Source organism: Dipteris shenzhenensis, chromosome 31 (assembly GCF_047967505.1).
Source record: "Dipteris shenzhenensis isolate YYH24624 ecotype China chromosome 31, Dip_SZ_1.0, whole genome shotgun sequence".
Taxonomy (NCBI): Eukaryota; Viridiplantae; Streptophyta; class Polypodiopsida; order Gleicheniales; family Dipteridaceae; genus Dipteris; species Dipteris shenzhenensis.
The window spans coordinates 4,561,208-4,581,470 of NC_141626.1; the positions used below are offsets into that span (position 1 = coordinate 4,561,208).

Genomic DNA, 20,263 nt, shown 5'->3' on the forward strand with positions numbered 1-20,263 from the left:
TTCATTGCATAAGCAAGGCATCCAAAGACACGGAAATGATCCACAGAAGGCTTTCTCCCTTGCCAAACTTCATAGGGAGTCTTGGTCTTCAAAGCTTTTGTGGGTGCCCGATTTAAAACATAATTGGCACACATGAGACCTTCAAGCCAAAATTTGTGAGGCAATTTTTTGCTTTTCAGCATACATCTATCCATCTCCATAAGAGTACGATTTTTCCTCTCAGCTTTCCCATTTTGCTTAGGAGTTAGCCTCACTGTAAGCTGATGTACAATGCCCTTGTCTTTCAAAAAAGCATCAAAATCTGCAGACAAGTACTCCCCTCCTCTATCAGTGCGTAATGTCTGTATCTTGAGTCCGGATTCATTCTCAACCATGGCTGCAAAGTGTTTGAAGACCATAAACACTTCTGATTTGTGTTTCAGCCCATAAACCCGAGTGTAGTTGGAGTAGTCATCTATAAAAGCGACAAAGTAAAGATGACCACCCAATGATGGAGTCCTCATGGGACCACAGACATCACTATGTATAAGCTGTAATTTTCGAACAGCTTTAACTGATCCATCCTTCTTAAAAGGAGATCTGTGCATTTTACCAAGAATGCACCCTTCACAGGCATGTGGAGGAGGTGTTTCAAGAGGAGGCAATGCATCAACCATGGCATGTTTTTGAAGCGTCATCAAGCTGCCATAATGCATGTGTCCATATCTCGCGTGCCATAACTCCGCATTCTGCATAGCAGCAGTAGGAGTGGAAACTGTAAGAGCATGTGCTGGTCTTTTCTCATACATGTCAAGCTGAAAAAGACCATGCAACAGAGTGCCAGACAATCTCAAGGCATAGTCATGGTCTCTATCATGGACTGCACACTTGTCATCTTCAAAAATGACCTGAAATCTAGCTCTGTTAAGAGTGGACACTAAAAGTAGATTTTTTGTGATACCAGGCACATACAAGACATCAGAAATTCTGAATGTTGAGCCATTAATGGCTGTAAGTTCAACTTCTCCTGGACCACGTACTGAATAGGAGGAGTTGTTGGCACATGTGACCTTTTTACCAACAGGTGGTGGATGCAGAGATGTGAAGAGACACTTCCAGGAAGTGATATGCTTTGAGGCTGTAAGTTCAACTTCTCCTGTACCACAGATTGAATAGGAGGAGTTGTTGGCACATGTGACCTTTTTACCAACAGGTGGTGGATGCAGAGATGTGAAGAGACACTTCCTGGAAGTGATATGCTTTGAGGCACCGCTGTCAAAATACCATGTATTATGTGTCTCATTGACACTGAAAGCTGATGCATCCTTGGAAGAATCATAACTGCATGTCAGAAAATCATAAGTGTCATCATTACAAGTGGCTGTACTATCCCGAGCAGCCAACTGAGAGTCTGAAATGCAAGACAAGAAGGCATAGTCGTGCTCCACAAAGTTGGTTGTAGCTTGCTCATTGTCAGATGCATGAGGAGCTGAATCTGAGACAGCCATACCGGAGCTGTTTTTCTTTTCTTTTGCAAGCCTTTTCTTGCATTCTCCAATGTAGTGACCTGGCTTTTTGCAGTAATGACATATTCCCTTCTTCTTGGGCTTACCTGCATCACCCTTAGCCTTTTGAGAAGGCTGTCCTGAACCATTGGAAGGCTGATCTGCTGAAGTCTTTGCCTGTCTCTTTACTTTAGGCTTGAATTTTGAGAGCATGGCATGTTCACCTGCTCGTGAAGCGATGTTTTTCCTGGTCTGCTCTTCCTGCAGCAGAAGTCCTATCAACTCGTGAAAAGTGAGAGGATTTGCACCCCCCCTCAACGACAAATTCAACGAGGTATGAAAGCTGAGATAAGACTCTGGAATAGAATTCAGAGTAGTGGTAATCATCTCTGAATCAGGAATGATCTCATCAATATTCAGCAACTGCTCTCATAAATCCTGTAGCTTTGTGAGGTGCACTGACATGGAGTCACCCTCTTTCATATGTGTATGAGACAATTCTCTTTTCAAAAAAGACACCCTGGCATCATTCCGAGCTGCATACATGCTCTCCAAAATATCCCATGCTGCCTTTGAGGTCTTACACGACCGGATATGTGGAATGATGAATCTTTTCACTGAAAGAGAAATACACGACAAAGCTAAAGCATCACGTGAATCCCATCTCTTCTGCTCTAGAGTGGTAGGTATGACTGCACCAATAACTTGTGCTGCAACTGTACCCTGTGCACGACCTCTGCCTCCTCCTTGTTGGGGAGGGGTATTAGGTGCCACATTTGCTAGCCGGAACTCATCCCCACTTACATAGTCCCACAAATTATGAGAAATCAGAATATTGCGTACCATAAAACTCCAGAGGGAGTAGTTGCTACCATCCAGCTTGTCCTCTTGTGAGAGACCACTGAAACCGAAATCATTCTGATTTTGCTGGCCATGTCTGAGAAAGAAAATACAGCAAATGCAAATCTGAATTCCCTTGCTGGGAATGGAGTGCACAAATCCCAAAAAAACACAGCCAAACACTGGCTAAAAATGCAACTCAAATCTCTGCAATGTCTCTGTCAGAAATCTGCCAGAGCATGCAATCTCTCCCAAAACTTGCCAAAAGCGCTTCAAAGCACTCACAGAAAGGCAGTGTGAACTGAAACTTGTCAAATTGCTCTCCCAACACAAAAGCCCCAATTTGTGGCTTGAAATTGCAACCAAAAAGGGGCAAATTTACTAAAAGCCCCAAATCTGCAATTTCTGAACAAAAGCCCCAAATTTTAGACTAGATCTGCAGATCTGTCTGCAAAAGCCCCAAATTTCGAGTTGAAATTGAGCCAAATTTCACCCAAATAGCTAATCTCCTGCAAAAGCCCCAATTTCTTGGCCAATCCTTGCAATTTGCTTGCAGTGTGTGCCAAAATTTTTACAAAAGCCCCAAAATTGTAATGTGTCTGCCAAAGCTCCAAATGTGTTCCCAAAAATACAGCCAAACAATGGTTGTATGCACAAGAGTCTGACAAAAAAACTTTCCAATATCCTCCTGCAAAGCAAATCCTGCAAAAATGTGACTTTCCAAGCCCACCTTCAAACTGTACGGACTAACAGTACGGAACTATTAGTCCGGCTGTACGACAGTTGTATGGATCTGTCAGCGATGTACGGTCGAAATCCGTACACCTGTACGGACGAGTTGGTACGGACGGTCGACACGTGCAGGTATAGACGAGCGGTGTACGGAACTGTACGGCGAAGATACCTACGGAACAGATAGAACGGCGCATGTACGTACGGGGCTGCAGGCTGTACGGCGCCTGTGTACAGAACAGAGCTGCAGGTTGTACGGCGACGAGCTGTACAGCCGTACGGTGATGCAGGAGGTGCTGTTCGAAATCAGTGCAGGAGCTGGTATGGGCGTCACAGGTACAGTACGGACTGTACGAAATCAGTCCGTACAGATCTGTACGGACGATACGGCAAGCTGGCACGGGAGCTTGTAGGCTGGAGCTGGAGGACAAGGAGCAGGGAGCAGGATCAACCTGCTCTGATACCAAATGTGAGAAGGGGAGAGAGCAACAGTGAGAGCAAGAAACAGGAGAGTGAGAGAGCTGAAAACGTAGTTGCAATTAGATGAGAGAGTTACAACTGAATGGAGTGATAGGTTTTGTCTAAGTGACAAAACCTTATCCTTCACTAACCATAGTTAGTGAACTAACTGTGGTTAGGGGGAAAAACCTCTAAGTGAGGGAAAAGTGCCCCTAACCTACTTATTACATTACATTGGTCACTGCTAAATTATAGCAATAATTCTAACATAAAGGGCCTAGTAAAGACCCTTATATAGGGCCCTGGTTGGGCTGGTAGGGGCAGCCAACCAGGTCAGTTTTCAGCTAGACTGAGTCGGCCAAAATAGGGCTGACCAGCTGGCTATTTTGACCAGGCCTTGGGCCTATACAAGGAGAGGCCCTGGGCCTCATAATTCATCCAACTATTCAGCAAGAGCAGGAGCAGGAGCAGACAGGAGCAGCCAGAAGCCACTCCCTTGGGCCTCACACTGGGGGTGAAGGAGAGTGGAAGGTGTGCTGCAGACTGAGTTCCCTAGAGGCTGGACCTTGGCTGTCTTCTAGGGCAGCGCGGTGTTGTGATCATCTTTTGGAGTAGCACTTTTTGGAGCAGCAGACCAGCAGCCTATGAGCCTACATCCAGGAGGACATAGAGGCTGGAGAGTTGCAGACCTAGCTCAGCAAGGTGCTGCCCACCTAGGCTGATTCACAGGCAGTAAGGTGGAGAATAACACTCTAGACAGAGAGTCTACATACGTTCGAGGTGGAGCACGCGGGCTCAGAGATCTAGAAGTGCTTGACATCTAGTAGGAGAACCTTTTGGTATTGTATCCTGCCCTACTTTGTGGACAGACGGAAATATGAGAGCATTGTCTATTTACTGGCTTGCACATCTATGCACATTAAGTTAAGAAGTTTGTGATTCCACACCCCACACCACACTGTGTGAGCTCCTGGGCAATTCTATCAGTCTTCCGCTGTGCGTACCCTCTGTTGGGTCATTTCTAACAAAAGTCTCACATACATGGGCTGCATGTGTGGCTAAGTGACTGTAGCACATGCATCATGCATGCCACATGTTTTCGTTGCATTTAGGGGCTCTCTACGTGGGTTAGTTTCTAAGACTAAAGTTGGCAGTACATGCATAGCCACTCGCTTGCATGCATGGCATCATACAATGCATGCATGACACACACTTGCCACACAAATAAAGACACAAAGTAGAAGCTTCTAGCAGTCTGGACTACCAGCACAGCTTTCAAGGCATGCATCCCAAAAAAACAATTCATGCACAGAGGCGTGCAGCCCAAAAAAGCGATTGCATGCAGCCTCACCTTTGCTATGACAGAGCAGTAAGCTGTGGTACCCAGCCCGTTTTCTTCACCAAAGCAGGCCTAAATGAAGCCGCACAGACCTGCGCATAAGCCCAAAGCCTCTCAGCATCAGCAGCTCACAATCTATCGTCGAAAACAGGCTCCAAACGGCAAATTCGTCAACAAACAGAGGTGAATCTGTTTCTGACAGATATGGTGCCCCCAGAACTGAACCGAATCAGCCCTGCAAGCCTTCGTTTCTGTTCGAAATCAACATTAGCACCTGCTGAAGACTTCACCTGCAAAGAAGGACATTACAGCACCACCTGTTGGGGAGTTTGTCTGCAAAAAACGAACTTCTTCCCATGGCTTACCCTTTGCTCGAAATCTAGTGCTACTACTGCTATCAATTAGGTTCTGCTTCTATTTGCAAGCCTCTATTACCATAGCTTGCAAGCAACAATGTAGATTTGCTAGAAAATTCTATTCTCATAGTTGCCAACTACCTATCTAAAAAACGAATTCAATAAGCCTGGAAGAACAGTAAATTAAGGGGATCATGAGGGAAGAGCACACACGAGCTCCACTCATGTGAAATATCAGCACAAACAAACTCGAATTCAGCATCCTTGATCTCTACGAAACCCATAAAACGAAATTGCAACCAACAAGCACATGCAATAGATCCAAAGCAAGAAGATAGGGCAGGCTTTGATTCTAAATGAAATACCCCTTACCAATTAGCCACAGCTAACCTAGAGGTACAATGCCATCCTCTATCTACATGCTACCTACAACAACATTAGATGTTAGAACACGATAGAGGGACAACATGGTGTAGGCTAGTGCGTCACCACCCAACCATGGATCCTTGCAAGGATCACCCCTGAGATAGAGGTCAGGCAACCCCGGACTAGTGAACTACCAGGTAAGACTTCGCATGATGCGCCCCCCATTTGTGCACAGATGTCGTTAGGGAGACATAGGCGTGGGTGGTCTCTATCCTAGCTGAGTATTCCTAGGAAGCCCCACAAGAATGCCCAAAACACTTATACATACATAGGGTGTCTTAGGTGTCTAAACCCTAGGACTGCTCTAAATGCACCAAAGGTACGTCATGTCCTAATTGTCCTAGGGTTAGGTCACACAACCCTAGGTTAACATGACCTTTGAAACACTAGGCACATAATGTCCACTCGTGGACATAATAGGGGGGTTGAGGTCTGCAAGAAGGCCTGAAAGAGGGTTTGAAGGGCGAGGTGAACAGGATCTTGACATTGGACGTGAACAGCAATTGCACAAGGGCTAAGGCTAGTCCAGTGGCTGGCAGAAAAGGGCTGAATGATAGAAGGGGAATATGGCCAAAAAACGGGTGGCAAAAGGACCCAACAGGTGCACAGGGAGGAAGGGGAGTGGGTTAAGGAATAGGGGTGCAAAGGGGAGTGGCGAGAGTTTAGCAGGGAGGCATCGAGCAGGGTAATGTAGCTCTCTTGTTCAATGGTATCTGACTTTGATGCTTGTGTAGTGGATTTTGGACTTGCATTTCACATAGTATCAAGAGAATACAAAAAATAAAGAAATCTGTTGTTTTAGAGGGAACTTGTGGAATTGGGTGTTAGTTTATGTGGAGGAGTAAATCACCAATCTATGTCTTAACCCTTACCTTGATTTAGTAAGAAATAGATCTATTTTAAGTGGGGAAATATGTTACGTCCCCAATGGAATTAATAATGGCTACTTAGGATAGGGTTAAGGTGAAACAACACTAGATTTAGGTTTTAAGCAATAAGGAGGAATGACATAAATAAGGTGGAAAGGGTCCATTCAGCTTTTTATGTTTTAAATAAGAGAGAGAGAGAGAGAGAGAGAGCTATTTCCAGTTTTTTGGAAGATTTTGTTTCTTGACTTGCTTGTTATTTTGCTTAGTCACCTTCTTCCTCTCTTCTTTATTTCTTGTTTTTTTTCTCTTTTGTTTATTTGACGTATTTTAGTAAGCACTGGGTTTGCCCAAGAGACTCCGCGAGTCTTTAAAAACCCAATATAGCAGCTTATGCTTGGGCACCGATGACGACATAAGTGTTGCTTTGCTTGCTAAGTATGTCTTCCTTTTGTTTTTCATAAAATTTTTTGTTTACCTCTTTTTTTCTTCTCTTTCATTTTCTCCTTTATTTTCTGTTTTTGGTCTTTAGAACAACAAAAAAATTCTAAATTTGTATGATTGGACTTATTCTAGTCTTACAAAGGTATATATAATAAGGAGGAATGACATAAGGTTGAAGTTAGAGATAGCTTGGATGAGTCTATATCTCGGAGAGCACACAAGTACATGTTGCTATAAGATATTTGCCTTTTCTTCTCAGCTGATACCAAGGATACTGTTTTGTTATGACAACTGGTTTTTAACTTTGGCTGCATTGCTGGTTTCTCCATAGGCTTCTAAGTGTAATATTTTTCTGCCTGCAGTCTACAATACACAGAAGTTTTGCACTTGCTGACAATTTAGCAGACATATCTGCTAAAAGTCAGGCAAGTACTTACAATCAAGGCCTGTAAGGGTGTTATTGATGCTTTTTTGAATTTTTGCCTGCCATTTTTCCGTTGATTTACGTCAGGTTAAATGATACCTGACATTTTTTAACACTAGAGATGAACCTCTTAATTTTTTTTCCCAATGTGGCATACAGGCACAGACAGTGGTGCTGGATAATCTTGGGCTTGGCCTGGCTGTTTGCATGAATCATGTATGTAAGCATAACAAAAGGTATACGTTGCATCTTTTTCCTAGTAGAAGAGCTCGTAAGTTTGTTTCTACCATGTGTGAGCATTTGTGAGTGTGTGCATGTATCTGCAATTGGTCTATGCAGCTACAATTCATTCAACTTGGAGAATTTTTTGCTATTAATTGTTTTGTACATGGGGTTGTATAACAAACTTTGATTGTGGGAAAATAATTGCAGGGTACAGAAGATTCTGCCTTTATTGACTTATCCTATTTTCAGCGCAATTGATTTGTTTGCACTTTACCAGGGACTTCAGTCGATTCAATTTTCGACGTTGAATAAGGTATAATTATATCACGTTATTATGTGAAGACTATAGTAGTTGATTGCAGTGCCGTCAATGGAAAAAAACATGTTCAAGAATCTATTTTGTGCATTTGTTATTTGTTTTTCCAGGCCAGGCTGGAGATTGTAGTTGAACAATGGCTCAAAAGTGGGAAGGTCCCTTCTGTAGAAGAAGTTAATAAGGAAGAAGGTGGTCTTATTTTGTCTAATTTGGGTGAGTTTTTACATCCTTCCTAATGGAGGTTTTGAATCTCCCCTAGACCCATTCTTATGTAAGCAAATATTTTTTGCTGGCTTGTGCTGCAGTCTATCCTTTCTCTAGTCGTTGTGTGACAATATTGCTCTCTATGAATTCTGATGATTTTTGCAGGTCGAAGATCCTTACCCTTGAAAATTGGAGCTCCCAATATCAGAAACCAGAAGCCAGCACACATTTTAGCCTTGATACAAGTACAATCATCAGAGCAGCAAAAGTATATGTTATTGGGCGAATCAGATTTTAATTGGCTAGGAAAACCACAGGTATGTATTCCTCTGTCAACATGTGTCACAAAATACTGTATCACTCTTATATTTCTGTTTGTATGGCCAAGTATGCAATAGCCTCTGTGGTTACAGAACCTTAATCTCAGCCTCTTACAGCATCCTGACCAAATGTTTTACATGATTAACCTCAAAATGAACCTTTGGAAAAAACTCGAAATGCTAGGTGAAAAGGGTGCATCAGAGAGGCCCTTCCCTGTTTGTAAAATTCAAGGAGTGCTGACAGAAACTCAGTAGTGGATGACTGTCATTAGGTTGGAACTGTATGATTTTTTGTGTTTTTAGAGGATGAGTTTGAGCATCATTCAGATATATGTTAATGCTGTATTAGCGATTTATCGTTATGTCTCGGTCCATGTTGCACCTTCCTGGTATTGGTATAAAATTGTTTCTACTTTTTAGCGGTATGTTGTCCTATAAGCTATAGAAATGCTCATTTGGAACACACTTAAGTGAAATACTGGAGTCTTCACAAGCAGTTAGCTTTAATGAAGAGATGTGGACTAGTTTTTTAATTAGCTTTCTCCTTAAGTGCTAGCCTTTGTCATGTTTGATTCTGCCCTTTACCTCTGGAGTGTTGAGAGAAACTCACAAGACCTTTGTAGAAATGGATGCTCAAGTTAGTGGATCTGAGTCTATATGTGTGAGCGCATATACTTATGCGCGGTCTACACTCATCGTTGGGTGCTGATGATATCCGTGGGGAGCTATGTATGATGGAATTTATGGTTTTCAACCTTGTGGGTGATGTCGTGAGGTTGAAATTTAATATTTTTTTTGTTGACTTTTGGCATATCCCTAGATTCATATGGATATATGTAGAATGGTTATAGCTTAAGTAAGAGTATGGGCATGTTCCTAGGTTCATCTAGAAATATGTAGTAGGGGGAGGACTAAGATATCAACTACCAAAGATGAGATCTGGTTGTTATAAGACTGGTTTGAGTTAGCATTCTATCTTATGGTTTGGATACTTGATGCTATATACAACATGATGAACCTCATTTAGTGCCATTATTGGGAACTTCAAGGAATGGTCAACCTAGCAATTGTAGTCTTGGGCAAGTCCATGCAGATGGGATGTAGGTATGTAATGTCTAGAACATTGCTGTGAGAAGTTTGAGAGAGATTGATTATCGTGTCTACTAAGACCAAACGTTGTATTTGGCCCACAAGGATATACTAAGGGTCCTTCTAACATAGGCCTTCTAAGCGAAAGTGAGGGCCTAGCCTTGTGGAGAGACCAAACGTTGTATTTGGCCCACAAGGATATACTAAGGGTCCTTCTAACATAGGCCTTCTAAGCAAAAGTGAGGGCCTAGCCTTGTGGAGAGCCTTGCAAAGTGTCCTGCTTGGAGTGTGTGGTGGGGAGGTGATAAGATAGCCCTGCGTAGGTGGCCTCAATCTTATGACAGCCTTAGATCAGGATTCACACACCCATGGGTTAACTTCAGCACATATAATGCATTGGCTTCTTTAGTCAGAGTGGTCACTGGTCACTTTCCATGTTTTTTTTTTCGGGGCAAGAAAAAGACTTCTATCAAGTATGAACAAAACCCACGAGAGCAAGCTCAAGGTGAAATACATCATGCAAGCATGAAAAAGAACACCCTAGAAGGGCCCAATAAAAAGCTCCTCAGAGTGAACAAGAATTAAACCAAGGCTGAGGCTGAAAGTGCCATCTAACTCTGTTGTGGACTCTGAGAAAAAAGGGGAGCCCCTCCATTACCCAAGGAATGTAGCTCTTCTGGTGGAAGCTGCTCGTGAGGTCCCCAGCATACGTGTCCAAATGGCCATCAACGTATGAATAGTATTTGTCCAAATAATGACCAAAGTATGAGAAGGGTAGACTTGGGATCGATCCAAGGTCTCTGTGCATCTGGCTCTCTAGATATGTCACATTGAAATACTCGCCAGTATCTCCCAAGAAGAATCCATAGAAGCATGTAGATGCCTGAAGTGTGAGAAGAGAACATTATCCAGAGAGCATGCCTCAAAACTGAATGTCCTATCGTATGGAGAGAGCCCAAGAAGAGTCATGCCTCTCATAAAAGGCCGGAGGCTACCGAGCCCAGGTCATAAAGGAGGAGGAAGGAGCAAACATACTGAAAATCCTGGCAATCCCTTCCATATGATCCTCGTGTGTTTACAATTTCATGGGCATTGCTGCATAGACTCCACAACAGAACGACATCGAGGACAAGTAGAGTCTGCCCCGAGAACGTGGACCTCCACAGGTTCATTGTAATCCCTCCATGAATAGAAAGCCAAAAGAATAGAAAGAAAGAAAGTTTATTAAAAGTCTTTGGAAGATTAAAAGTCCTTAATGAATTTTCTATTCCTTAGGGAATTCGAAAGTCTCCTCCATAAAGCTTTCTGCAAATCAGCAGAAATATGAAAATTCTTACAACGAGGAGCTCTGGATAGCCTCGAGCCTCTCTGTATCCAGAGAGCTATGCCAAGAGTGACGCCTCGTCTCGGGTTGTCTTCTCTGAGGAGGACGGAGATGGGACGGCGGACCTCAATCGTGTGGACTTTGCGTCTCTCACTTGGCAGTACTATGTAGTCTGTCTATGTAGTCTGTCTCTGTTGATCAATGCTGCTTGCACGTCTGCTAACTCCTCCTACTGAGTCCCGGTGCCGACTCAAATGCATTAAAATACGTGACATGTTACTGTGATCGGTCTGCCTCAGCGTAATGTGGCGCTGTCAATGTCTGCTACTATCTGATCTGTCGTAGTAGCACCTCCTTGTGCCGTTGCATCTCGATAATATGAGGCCACTCTTTGGGGTCCCATTGTAAAAGCTTTATGGATAGCCAAATCCTCCACCATGAGCCCGTGAGTTCGGGTCTAGGTACCATTGTGAATACCATGGTCCACATAACCTAAGATCCTAATAGGCTAACTCCCAACACCTGCCTGAACATCGAAGACCAAGGCATCCTCATTTGACTGTCATAGTGCTATGACCTACTTGTCCCCGTGAAAGCCCCCATCTAAGTAGAGCAAGAAACTGGCCGGTCATCTGTGTCAACCCAATCCATGGGTATGGCTGCATAAATTTGCTGAAATTCGCCTGCAATTCCTCTAAGGTGATTCACCAATTGTAATTTACGATCCTCTAGAAGTTTTATAAATGCTTTCCAAGATGCCACAAAAAAGGCAAGGCCTCTCTCCCATCTAGACGAGTGCATATAATGAGAAGTGCCAAGTGGTCTGCCATGCCCATCAAGTATGCTATTTTTCCATGATGCGTTTTGCGAGGGTCGCTACAACTGGTCATCATAGGTGATGGGATGTTGGAAGTTAGTGCATGAGGTGGATTCCACATTCAATGGAGTGCTACATGCTTATTCAATTTACCAGATCACCCTCCACCTGATCATTGATATTAGCATGCCATTAGTCCACACATCCACCCATTGGGTTTTTAACACCCTTCAATTACTTCCTAAACCTTCATACTGGGCCTTGAGGGTGAGCCTTGGTTTGTTAGGCAATGATGCTTGGGTAACGATGCCAAAATGAGATTACTTAAAGGATATTTTTTGCTGGAACCATTTATTGTTTTCCTAGTTTTCTACGTGTTTACCTTGACCATTCATATCTAGATTACCTTTGGCTTCAGTGTGGGTTAAAGTCGTTGTCTAGCATGAGTTTATGACCCTAGCAAGCCTAGGATAAAGTGTTTGTTGTTTAATTAATTGTGTGCATGGACAAGGGGTGGTATAAAAATTTAAAAAAAGAATTAAAATTAATCAATTAAATAATCATTATCTATTCTGTAATTATTTTACCATATTTAGGCTGTAATTTAATTTTTAAAACTATAAGTAAACTATAGAAGTGTTGGAATATGGGGCCTTTGGGGCCTTTCTGTGTGGCTCTAACTCCCCTAGTGGCACCTAGAAAAGTATATGTGGTTTTAATGGAAATAAGGGGTAGAAGGGTCCTAGCGTGCGGATGACACGTGGGAGTGTGGGGGATTTAATCCATAAGCAATTGTGTGGATCTAGAAACCTTGAATATAAAGAAGTTTTACACCCTCTAGAGTCATCCCCTACCAAGACTTTCTGGTGACTCTGGAGACTATGCACGGCTATGGGGCGGGGTTCGAGGACCCTGCATCTAGTGCTTTCGTTTATGCCATGTGGCGGGTTGCGCCCAGTTTTCTGACATGGTATTAGAGCAGGGGTGACCTTGTGGACTGTGATTCACCACGTATATCTGCAGGGATTGTGTGAACTCTGTGTGTACATTGACTGCTATTCCTGTGGTGGTTGCTGGATCCTAGTCTGACAAGGGGACTGTGCATGCCCGCATGATGTGACAATCCACTCGTGCGCTCTGCCTGAAGTTGTACTGAGTTGGCAACAAGCAGCTATTTTATAGATTGGGCAGGAACTACGCAATCATGGGGAGGTGGTTCCCTGCTTGTGCTTCGTCTACAGTGCCTGTTCAAGAGATTTAGTAGCGACGACTATTTGGAATTCGGCGGTGGCTAGGCTCTTGTGGGTGACTGGCGTGCGTTGTTGGCTGACTTGTTTGGTTGCACCTGATTGGCAGCCTGGCTTTTAGTGGGTAACCACATCGTTGATTGGCTGATCTAGCTCTTTGTGTGTGTTCAACTGTTGTTGGTGCTTGATTGTTCAAGTTATCTACTTGTGGCGTTTGGACCACCAGGGGGTGTTGGATATGGGGCCTTTGTGTGTGGCCCTAAGCCCCCTCATGGTGCCTAGAAAAGTACGTGTGTGTAACCGGTTAATGGAAATAAGAGATAAAAAGGCTCCTCGTGTGCATGGATGACACATGACAGTGTGGGGGATTTAATCCCATAAGCAATTGTGTGGAATAGGAAACCTTGGATATAAAGAAATGTTAAACCTTTCAAAATCACCCCCTCTTGGGACATTTTGGTAATTCTGGAGGCTGTGCATGGCTTGAGGCGAGGTTTGGTGACCCCTACACCTGGTGCTTCCAGTTATGCCACGTGGTGGTTTGTGCTCAGTTTTTTGACAAGAAGTAAAGCCAAAAAGTTGTTTTTGGCTTTTTATAGCATGCTTCATAGCTTCTTTTCGCTGGTCATCCGTGCATGTTTGGTTGTTGAGATCTTGCTCTCTTTGGTTAAATCGGCCACTATTATCTCTGTAGCTCCCTTTCTTAGTGTTATTGCTTCCTTGTTGCAAACCACACCTCTTAATTGTGATATGATATGAAACCTGTTTATGAAAAAAACACGGGAGGCCTGCTAGATGGCAGTGCCCTCCACATGCAGGTAGGAATTGATGCACACATGTGAATTGCTGCCGTTGACCGGTTAGAATGAAATCATGCAATTGAATGAGCAACAACTAAGCTGCAAACACACAAATGAGCCCCAAATATAGCAAGCCCTAACTGAGGAGGGAGAAGCTTCTTGAGAAGCTTTTCGGTGGTTTCTCATAGAAGCCAGGGCTCAACTAGACACATGCACTAGATGCAGTACTTGCATCACATTGGTTGCCCTAGAGTGAGATGGTGATTGAATGTCTGTGTGACACATGGCAAGGGCCACAAGTGAGAGGCCAAATGAAATGGTGCCATGTGGCAGCCATTTCCTTCATCCATGATGGATTTATGTGGGGGCTTGTCACATCATGTGGCCCGTTAGATGTGTCGGATAGTAGATAAGCTCAATTTCGTTCCTCAGTATTTTCTTACATATAAAGTGATGTCACATCTCATTGTGCTTTGTCCAAACATAAAATATAGGATCCTTGGTCAATTTAATAGAGCTTTGATTAACAGAGTGGATCTTTTTGAATATGTCCAATATCGTTTAAGATCCTCCTCAACCAGACAGCCTCATTATTGGATGCTCTATGTTCAGTTTCCTTGGTACTTTGCTTCTTACTGCTTCATGATGGATGCTCTATGTTCAGTTTCCTTGGTACTTTGCTTCTTACTGCTTCATGATATCAGGTCAGATCCAATGATGAAGCAATATCAAGAAGTCGTCCTTCTGTCATCTTAGCATCTTGTCTAATCAGTATCAATAGACCTTGACATTTTTAAATCATTGCTTCTTTTGAACTCTATTCCATGGGTCGAGGTTCCCTCTACATACGTGAGTATTTGCTTGGCTGCCTTCCAGTGGCATGGCAATACATTGGAATACTGCACTAGTTGGATAGGCTATGTCTGGTCTAGTGGTGGTGAATTATGTCGGGCTACCTATATAAGGTGGCATCTACTCTAGGACTATGTTGATCTTTCGACAATTTCTCAATGGGATTCATTGGTATATTGATTGGCTTGCAGTCCTCCATTCTCCATCATTTGAAGGTTTCATTCGCATACTTAGTTTGGGATATGAATGCTTTATTTTCCTCTCTCAGGACTTCAATTCCCAAACAATGATGCGTAGAGCCAAGGTCTTTCATATCAAACGCTTTGTTTAGATCTTGTTTGGCCTTCCTCATAACTACAAGTGATGACAATGTCATCAACGTATAAGACAATGAGAACTATATTGCCTTTGTTATCATGCTTTGTATACAGATTATAATTTGATGAACTCTATTGAAGCCCTTTCCATGGAAATGTTCATCAAATTTTGAATAGCGAAGCACTATTTTAAACCATAGAACACTTTCTGTATTTGTAGACCTTTTTCTTCTTGCCTTTAACTTGAAACGCGTGTAGCTGGTCCATATAGACCTCCTCTTTCAAATCATTGCCCTAGTTCTCCTTGGTTTCTTCATTTCTGTCTACTTTGTTGAAAACCTAGGACTCTATTGCTGTTTGTTAGGCCCTTCTACAGCAGTGTTGTCATAGTAAGAGCCCCCGTCACACTTATGTTGGGTATTTCTTTCCCTATCCCATTCATTTCCCACTCTAGGCTGAACTTGCTACGTGCATAAGACGTATCCTAGGTGCTCTCCTTGATGGAAAAAATGGAAGGGATGTGACCACACGAGTGGTCACACCTCATTATATGTGCTCTTCCGATTCCCCCGAAGACCTAGGTTAACTGTTAGACCTTAGGTACTAGAATTTATTAAGGTTCCTTGACCCGCCTCCCTACATTTGATTATTGTACTCCCCTTTTTGTCCCTAGGCAATGACCTATAACCTAATATAACCCTTTTTCCTTCGTATCTCACTCAATATGACTCCGATTTTAGAGTCGTCTGAACCAACATGTTCTCTTAACCAATCCCATTGATTATTTGGAAACTATGCGGTACTCGTGTCATGACATCCTCTCTTGCTTAGTTTTTAGCTGTCCTCGGCTAATAACCAAACAAGGTTTAGTTCCTATCATGGATAGTGTTTGTGACTAGAAGCTTGCTAGAGTCCTAGGACAACCCTTATCTCTTTTCTTTGCTATCTTATCACTCACCCTCAAGCTTCTAATGCCAACCTAATCCCCAAGTTCATTTTGTCTTATTCATTCCTTTTAATGAAATAATAATCAAACAAAGGGTAAGAGTACTTAGCGTTGCTACAATCCCTAAGAAAGATCTCGTCTCATGAGTGTTCTTGGGAGACTCTGACTATTTTAGTCTTCTTGGGATTCACCATGACCCCTTTGGTAGAGATATTTCTCGTGTAAGATTGTTCAATAAGAGTAGCTAGTCCCTGCTATGCGTGATGGAGTTTATGGTTTTCAACCTTAGGACTGACTATCATGAGATTGAAACTGCAATATGTTGTGTTTTTAGAGGATGAATTTGGGCATGTTCCTAGACTCATATAGGTATATTGTTCAATAAGAATACTCAGATAGTCTTCATTATTATTACCATTATTGCTTCCTAGGATGCCATTTCAAATAAATAAGTTCCAGAATTCAAATGAGAGAGATCCTTCACTTAGAGAACGACAAGATTCTTAGTTTTGAGGTGCCCTCTTTTGGTTAGATTTGTTGTAGGTTGATATTTTCGAGCCTCTACACTCCTTTGTCAAATCAAGCCTCTGCGCTTGATCTGCTTGAACCTCTACGTCCTTTGTCGATTGAAGCCCTTCAGTGCTTCAGTCCTTGCATCGATGGTCTGCATCAGATCGTTGACCTCCTTCTCATAGATCTGAGCTTCAACTGTTCCGTCTTCTCTTCGAGTTGCTTTGCTTGTGTAGTACAAACAATTGCGTTCGTATTCACTTCTTTGGATAGCGGATGGACCTTGCTGTTGATCTTAAATTTTCGAGCCATCAAAGGCCTCAAAATTGTCATGATTCTAGCTTTGATGGATTCATCAGTTGTAGCATCCAAGTAAAAACTCCCCTGCGAATTCTAGTGTCAAACATATCGATCAAAACCTTTGCCCCCGTAGGACGTTAAACGTGATCTTGGACTCGAAAGGCAACGGATTACATGGCTCCAAATGCTAACGAATGCCAAATTGTAGCTTTGTGCGTGGAACCTTTGCAAGCCGCTGTGCATCGCCCTTGCATTTAACTTGATTGATGAATATACAGGGTGAAAGAACATATGATCCTAGGGATGGTTCTAATGGACTCCTTAATGCATTGTCAGGAACACACGATCACCACTGACAGTTTGCTCCCTCTGGGTATGAACGAAAAGAGTGATGGCTTTGTCCATTGCATTTCTCATTGAAGGGTTTGACCCTTTAATTGTGTCGTATCACAAAGCTCCAATTGATTAGTGGCAAATATCCTTTGGAAGAGAGTCAAGCCCCACAGCTGCTCTGCACTTTGCCATAGAACCTTCGAATTGCATTTGATTATATCCATGCATTGAACCTAATTATGGAACAGTAAATGACCAAAAACCGAATAGGAAAATGCTCAACTAGCAAGGGAAACTAGACTAGGAGAGCAATGCAGGAAAACAGCAGGAAGTGCCTTCAAGGGTTGGAGAGGAGTGTAGGTCAGGGGCTGACCTGACAAGAGGGCTTGTGAGGAGTGCAATCACTCAGCTGTTAGGGATCAACCACATTAATGAATGCCAAATTATTAATGGTGTAGTACAGCAGGCCTTTTATAGTTCCCAGGCTGACTGTAGAATTACAAGGTTGTATATGGGATAAATCCAATAGTTCCATGTGGCAGCTTCTGAGCAGCCTACTAAGAAAGACTACTAGCGAGCTAACTAAATAGCTAACTAACCAGCCCCTTTGTTACAGTCCACCCCTCCCCAAAAAAATTGTCCTCAAATTTTGAATAGTCTCTAGAAGATTAGTGGAAGTAAATCATCTTCATTCAGCAACGATGGTACCAAAGCCCCTTGAATTTTGCATTAGCTGAGTAGGTAGAATAGGGAAGGGGTTCTTGACAGTGACTTTATTCAAATTTCTGTAGTCAATACACATACTATAGGGGCCATCCTTCTTTACCAAAAGAACGCAAGAAGCAAACGGAGATTGGGTGTGGGTAATAAAATTTCTATCCATTAACTCCGTAATTTGTCTTCCCTCTTTGCCCTTGAGAGCCTATAAGGAGCCGTATTCATAGGTTTGGAACCTGGTTCCAGCACAATAGATTTGTCAATGTCCCGCTTAGATGGAAATTGTTGGGGCAGATCAACAATACATCTGAAAAGTGCTGAAGTAACTCCTGCATCTCACTATCCTCCCAGCCCATTACTATGTTGTGTTTTGGCTAAATGTAAAGCATAGATGCCACAAGCACTTTTAAGATCCTTAGCCAATCTTCTTGCAGATATGAGAGCTAACTTATGAGCATTGAAGCCAGCCAATGTAATAGGTGTACCATCATGAAAGAATTTCATTAGAATCTTGTCCAGATCCAAAGAGAACTCACCCAATGACTTCATCGACTCACATTCCAAAACTACATCAAAAGGCCCATGTCAAGTACAATAAGATCACTCACAAATGTATAACCCCTAGATAGTTGGATCCTACTGGCTGGGCAGTATTGCTTGCTATAGAAGTGCTGTCCATTAGCCATTCCACTTTAATACTTTGATCCACTATAGTGGGATGCAACCTCACTGCCTGGATGGACTTTAGATTGATGAAATTATGAGTGCTTCCACTGTCAACTCATATGTGGACAAGCATGTTTTTAATGAATCCCTCTAGCGAGTTTGAGCTTCTTTTCAGCCCATCATGTAATCTGTAGATATGCTGAACAGTTCTTCTTGTTGCATCAAAATAACTCTCATCATCCTCTACACAAGGATGCACATCTGAAATTTGTCATTTAGAGAGAGGTCATGTGCAACTTCAATATTCCATTGCTGACCAGCACGTTGTCACTTGGCTTGGTAAATAACCTTTTTATGCTCTCTTGCTGGACCGCTGGTCAAAGGGATAAGAAGTACCCTTTTTGGAACCCTGAGCAACACCACCCTCATCATCTATCTTATTGTCATTCACACAATCATGAAATTCCAATTCTGTCACCGCTTCATTAGAGGTTGAGTCCTCATTAATTTCTATAATCATGCTGACTTTAGGTCTAGATTTAGCTTTGCATACACTCCTATGATCAAGAACCATTTCTCCCCAGAAATGTAACATAGGCTCTTCTTTTTCCTTTCCTTTCTAAAAGCTTGAGAGAGATGCTTAAATGACTTTCTTTCTTGTCACCCATGCTTAGGCATGGCCGTATCATCATCAACCTTATAGGATTTAGAATGTCCCAAGGTACTACCATGCACTGTAAGGAATCTAGGAATAGAGGGGATTGATGATGATATCACATGTTTCTGGTCCATTGAGGGGGTAACTTTGCTTAGGGGCTTGTTGTCACCACAATGTAAATATCCTAAGTCAAAGTACAGTTGACCATTTATCTGATCATAATTAAAGAGTTTTCATTTGTGTTAATTATGGTCAAAGAGTTCTTCTAATGGTCAAAGAACTGACTAAAGTCAAAGATACTTGACTCTGGTCAAGTAAGCCTGATTTTGGTCAGGGAGACTTGGTTTATTACCAAGAGGTTAATTGCAGTTAACCAGAGAACCACATAGCTGACTATGGTAAAAAAGTATTGACTTCGGTCAACAAGACTTGGCATGTGCCAAGAGGGTTAACTACGGTTAACCAAGATGTACCAATTTCGGTTGGAGAGTTGTGCCAACTTCGGTTGGAGAAACTTGATTATAATTAAGGTGCCTCGACCCTTGGACAAAGCTCCTTAATCATGATCAAGAGGGTTGATCTCGGTCAACCAGAGAATTGTTTAATGTTGTGTGCTTATGTGTTCAGTGGGGACGCCCACCTGTGACTAGGATTAGTCCACAGTTTATTATTTGCATTCAAAGCGCTAATAATTAATGGGTGCCATGGTGGTGCGCTTTAATTAATTGTTGCAGGTACTATGAGGGTCTAAAGACCCAAGCAATTTGGAGCTTAGCAAGCGACCGGAAGATGTTCGTGTGACCAAAGAACATCGAAGACCCTAGAGTTGCCCTTAGTGGCATGTAATTAGAAAGTAGTTTAAAATTTGACACTTGGCATGTTGCCAAAGAAATGAGCCATGAGCTCTTTGTAAAATAGATTTTTCATGTATGTTTGGATAATCTTTCAGCCTGCAAGCTGAAACTCATGTACTCAGTTTTTCTCTTCATGAATAAAAACCTTGGGGGGTCCAGCCCGACAGATTGTCCTGGGCCCCAGCTGTTTGCAGAGAGAGGAAGAGAGAAGGAGAGAAATCGTTGATTAAATAAGAGCTGAGTTGCGTAGGCTGAGTTTTGAAGCGGGTTGCATTTGTATCAGAGCCTTGGTTCGTTGTCTTTAAGGCAGTGATGGTCTAAGGAAAAACGTGGGAACAGGATGAAGCAACTGCAATGAATGGCCGTCCCAAAAGCTTGCACGAAGGCCGTGCTAATGG

The 20,263-nt window shown here is 42.6% G+C and overlaps 1 protein-coding gene across 5 annotated transcripts in view; it reads left to right on the forward strand.

The window, feature by feature from the left end:
- The window catches only part of RUS4 (root UVB sensitive protein (Protein of unknown function, DUF647)), a 66,433-nt gene that overhangs the window by 38,866 nt on the left and 7,304 nt on the right, over positions 1–20,263 (forward strand). For all 5 annotated transcript variants that reach the window (XM_087369877.1, XM_087369881.1, XM_087369879.1 and 2 more), the window contains 5 exons: positions 7,309–7,371; positions 7,530–7,606; positions 7,803–7,908; positions 8,022–8,124; positions 8,281–8,432. In XM_087369877.1, the coding sequence (XP_087226003.1) occupies positions 7,309–7,371; positions 7,530–7,606; positions 7,803–7,908; positions 8,022–8,124; positions 8,281–8,432 (501 nt within the window). The remainder of the gene's footprint in view (positions 1–7,308; positions 7,372–7,529; positions 7,607–7,802; positions 7,909–8,021; positions 8,125–8,280; positions 8,433–20,263) is intronic.